The sequence below is a fragment of the Amphimedon queenslandica genome, unplaced genomic scaffold (genome assembly GCF_000090795.2).
Source record: "Amphimedon queenslandica unplaced genomic scaffold, v1.1 AMPQUscaffold_11474, whole genome shotgun sequence".
Classification (NCBI taxonomy): Eukaryota; Metazoa; Porifera; class Demospongiae; order Haplosclerida; family Niphatidae; genus Amphimedon; species Amphimedon queenslandica.
Genome location: NW_003548284.1, coordinates 1 through 4,629, shown reverse-complemented (window position 1 = coordinate 4,629; position 4,629 = coordinate 1). Strand labels below are relative to the sequence as shown.

Sequence of the window (4,629 nt, the reverse complement as noted above, 5' to 3'; positions counted from 1 at the left end):
GGATCAAAAGTATTTTTTGTGTTATTTAATTCATTTGTCTTTTCTCTTATATCAACTCTAAGTACTAAACACATCAATCTCTTTATTACTTTGTTTATTTCCTAGTTGATAGTAAGACTGGGTAGACCATTAGGAAAAGGAGGGTACACAATTAGATTATATTTATTACAAGTTAACAATACAATTGTAAGAATATTAATTATTATAATTTTATCTTTTATTTTAATATGTTTTAGTTTTATAAGTATATGATGGAGTCTGTTGTTGCTAAGGATACACGAGTGAGAGAATTTAAGAATCAAATTATTGAAGAAGCAAAAGTACTAGGAATTGACTGTGACCTTGAACTAGACAAGTAAATACATCATGTGACTATCATGTGACTCATTGTGTAGAATGAGATTACGTGACAAGAGAGGAGTGAACCCTAGGACAGTGTATCTTGATGGTCAGGTGATTGACACTAGTATGGGAGCATATTATGTGGAACCATTGAAAGGTCATAATCTCAATATTTTTATTTTAAACTGTAGAACAGTATAGCAGGATTTATTTTTGGTGAAATTGACTAAATTGGTGACTTTTAGGTTAAATTTTGATGGCTTCATTATCTCCTCCACATGGCAGCTAATAATTGGCAATTTTAATTAATTGGCAATTGTTTTTCTGAAATTTGCCAACTCACCAAATTCAGTCCTTCACCAATAAATGCTGCTATATGATATTTTCAGTATACTGTACCTCATTTGATTATTGTATTAATTTTTATTAGGACCAGAGAAGATGAAGCATCGTATACAGATACAGGTGTATGTTATAAGATGGCGTCCATCACAATGTTCAGTTGATCCAATAGCAGAAATTATACTGGACAATAATGAACCTAAGCATGTTATTGAAAAGGTGATCATAATTTTATTGTTGCACTGCATGGGATAGTACTTGTTCAAACAAGTGGTCATGATGCTATAAGATTAAAACTGTATATGTATATACTGCATTTGTCTGTGATAAGTAGTACCGTAGAGCTAGAAAATTTGGTGGAGTAAAAATTTTGCAAAATTGGTGAATGGAAGTTAATTTGACAAAATTTTAGTCTCCAATTTGATAGAGTTCCATAGAAGCAAGCACAGAGTTAAATTTTGCCCAAATTTTAACCTCCAAACCTCTTTTAGAGTCAATTCACCAAATTTTAACACTCAAAATTTTTTAGCTATACGGTAGTTGGCAAATTTTGGATTTCATATCAAATGGCAGATTTGATAATGGTAAAAACTGTCAATCACCAATACAAGTCTATAGGTTTATATTAACATTAATGTACAATAAGGCTATGAATAAATAGGTATGTATATCATTACAGTGAAACCTGTCCTAAAGGTCACCTGAATAATGAGGCCACCTCTCTATTACAGCCATAAGCCAAAATCCCATACTAAATGGCTGTATTACAGAGGCTGATATCACTGTAATGCAGCCACCTGCATAATCAGGCCATTTAAAACTGGCCCAAGGGTGACCGGATTAAGCAGGTTTCACTGTATCATTATCATTATTGTTTTTTTACAGCTGTCAGAGTTAAGTGGAGTACCTGCTGAGTATATCTATTGTGCAAAGGTTAATCCATTGATACAAAACATGATAAAGATGCTCCCTCTCTTTAACTCTTAGTATGGATTATTTCCAGTTGTGATGTCATGTCTTGATATTGAGAATAAGTTGAAATGGTGTTCCATCACTTCAGACAGATCCTCATTAGGACTATATGATGATGGAGACGTCATATATTACAAGTAGGAATGCATACACACATTATGTACACACATACACCTCTTACTGTTTATAATTATTTAGAGACAATAGAGAGACAATGAAAGAGTTAACAGATAAAGAGAGATCAGAAATATAAGAGGCAGAGGAAGCAAGGTATTATCCATTAAAATGCATTAGTATTATAGAAAATCATTTTTCTTTTACATTTATTATATTACTGTAGGTTGAAGAAAATTAAGGAATGCAGATATCAACATTGACATTGATAGGATTAACATATTTTAATCTTCATGTTGTACCCCGGTATATGTAATTTCAAAATAATAATTTACCAAGTGCATTTTAATCAGGTGTAGTTAGTTTTATTATTATTATTATTGAGAATTTTAAATGCACTAGAGTTTAAAACAGTGGCAATGAGCCAATGACTATGCTATGCACTGAAGGTTCCTAAGCAACTTGTGCTTGGACCATAAACTAACTTACAAAATTTTAAGTTTGTGCAGCAAGTTGTCAACTGTTGTTTTTCTAGTCACAATAAAAAGACCAGGTATTTTATCTCAAAGCACAAATTCAACAGAGGTAGACTGAAGAATATTGAGTTCATGACAGTCAGAAGAGATTCAGAGTGTGAACCATTGTCCTTTAGTGAGAATAGTGACTAGAGGGAGGGGCTGGCTACATGGGACTAGACTTAACACTTTGATAGGGTCCTCACAGGAGTCTGATGACCTGCAGCTGCTTGACCAGTAACACATCATTACAAGGCAACTTATTGTGTATCAATCAGTATCACTATACATTATGTAGGATTATAAGTACATGCAAGCAAAATATTTTAATCATATTTTGTGCATTAAGTTAAAAATGAATGTTTCATGATAATCTACACATAAACAAAGTTACACTTCTTCCATATCAGTAATATCCTCCTCTTCCCCCTCTCCTTCACTGCTTGATGATGATGAATATTGTAAATCATGACTCAATATGTCCATACCACCACCAGTGACTGGTAACAAACTACTGGCTATCAATCCTTCTCCTTTCCTCCCTTTCTCTATATCCTCTTCATCTGTGCCTTCAACATCTATAGTCCCAATCTATACAGTCATTTGACAATCAACAACTATCATACTGTATACAGTAGATAATTTTGGAGGGACTAAATTTTTGTAAATTGCTTAATTTTGGTGATTGGTGAATTTTAATTTGACAAAATTGTGGCTATATGCCATTGAGCATGCACATAATGGCTCAAAATGGTGGATTCTTATTTTGGTGAATGGCTAGAGAAATGCCAAATTAGCCAATTTTAACTCCCTCCAAAATTTCCTGCTATACAATAATCTGTTTGTTTCCATACCTGAATACTGTCTTCACTAGTAATGATGACACTGGATTGTCCAGTAATATTCATGTTAGTACTAGTATCTTCTTCCTCTGCCTCCTCATCTCCACTCTCTCCTCCTAGTCCTTCTGGTTCATTTAGTGGTGACTTGTCAAAAGGTCCTAACTGGCTTTCATATTGTTCAAAATGTTCTCTTTCCTAGAATAATGGTAATAATAGCAATTACATTCACATACATGTAGACTGGAACAGAATATAAAATATCAAAAGGGTAAGAGCAAAGCATATAAATCTCTTATTGATAAAAATGCATGACAAAATTTGCTCATAACCAAGTAATTTTGTAGTCGTTTTTTGGTGACATGTATACAAATCACAGCTACATGTAGCTAGGCTGTAACTACATAAATAAATTAAATAATAGTTAAAATAACCAGTTTCAACCAAACAATACTACTTTTATTCTCTCCCTTCACCTCTTCAAGATATTGTAGTCCCACTTCCCTCATACTCTGGGCAGTGACAGTAAAGGGACTGGTTGGTCCATTATATGTGATACTGTTATCAACTATTTGATTAAGATCAACAAGAAACTCCTCACGACTTCTGTAACTATCAGCCTCACATTTCTACAAGAGAGCAAGTATGCATTATAGTCCAATGAAATACATATAATGAATACTTTTAAGTATAATTTCAAGAGCAAACCTGTTATAACTGATAATGTTAATGTATGCTTATTTATAATTATTTTCCTAGGGATGTATTGTATTGTTATTATTATCATTTTTCCTAATTATTATTTCTGTACTTATTTTCATTTCTTATGTAGGTTATATAATGTATGCATTGTTGATTAAGATTCCTTTCTAGTGTTATGTAATATTATGCAATGTGTGTCAGTGATGTATTATGATGCAATTGATTTCCGTGTATTTAAGGGGGCGGGTGAACTTCTAAATACCGTTTTATTTCTAATTCTAATTAAGTGATTAAGTCTATAGTAGTAGATGGCCACCACTCATAGTTTTGTTCTGACTCATTTTTAAGGATCAGCACCTACCTATTCCGGTTAGTTAGATTATTTCTAAAGAGAAAGCATTCTTTCCAAGAATCGTATAGAGCATTTTGTGCAATTTTCTCCTCCATGACTGATTTATTGTTTAACACTAGTTAATTGTATTATAGTTTTTATTAGTATTGCATTGTACATTATAATTATTTCTATTTCGGGCTTCTACTTTTACTTTTTAGTATAAGCCTTCAACTGCTCATTGTCCTTGAAAATTTTTAATTATTTGTTCCTTTTTGTCAATTTAAGTTGTAAAATCCGTTATTATTATTATTATTATTATTATTATTATTATTATTGGCATTTACAGGTAGCTTTATAACCCGGTTTGGTAGTTTATCAAGAACTAAAGAACTTAATGTACAAATCGCTCTATACGTTTATAGAGCAAGAAATTTTAACTTCATTTTATTAACTTGAAGTCTCTTCTATG

General features: G+C 32.2%; 1 protein-coding gene across 1 annotated transcript; it reads right to left on the bottom strand.

Annotated features, from left to right (window-relative positions):
* Window positions 1-2,620: 2,620 nt before the first annotated feature.
* LOC105315199 (uncharacterized) lies at window positions 2,621-3,784 on the bottom strand. Its single transcript, XM_011409752.2, has 3 exons — window positions 3,601-3,784; window positions 3,140-3,322; window positions 2,621-2,876 (listed from the first exon to the last, which is right to left on the bottom strand). Exons 1-3 carry the CDS (start codon window positions 3,631-3,633, stop codon window positions 2,676-2,678), a joined length of 417 nt encoding a protein of 138 aa, XP_011408054.2. The 5' UTR covers window positions 3,634-3,784; the 3' UTR covers window positions 2,621-2,675.
* Between the last annotated feature and the right edge of the window lie 845 nt (window positions 3,785-4,629).

Bases quoted from the DNA above. Each gene is read 5' to 3' on its own strand.
- LOC105315199 (XM_011409752.2), bottom strand. From the start codon at position 3,633: ATGAGGGAAGTGGGACTACAATATCTTGAAGAG. The intron at 3,323-3,600 runs GTGAAGGGAGAG...CCATTATTCTAG, and splicing joins GACTACAATATCTTGAAGAG to GAAAGAGAACATTTTGAACA. The intron at 2,877-3,139 runs GTATGGAAACAA...ATGACTGTATAG, and splicing joins CTAGTGAAGACAGTATTCAG to ATTGGGACTATAGATGTTGA.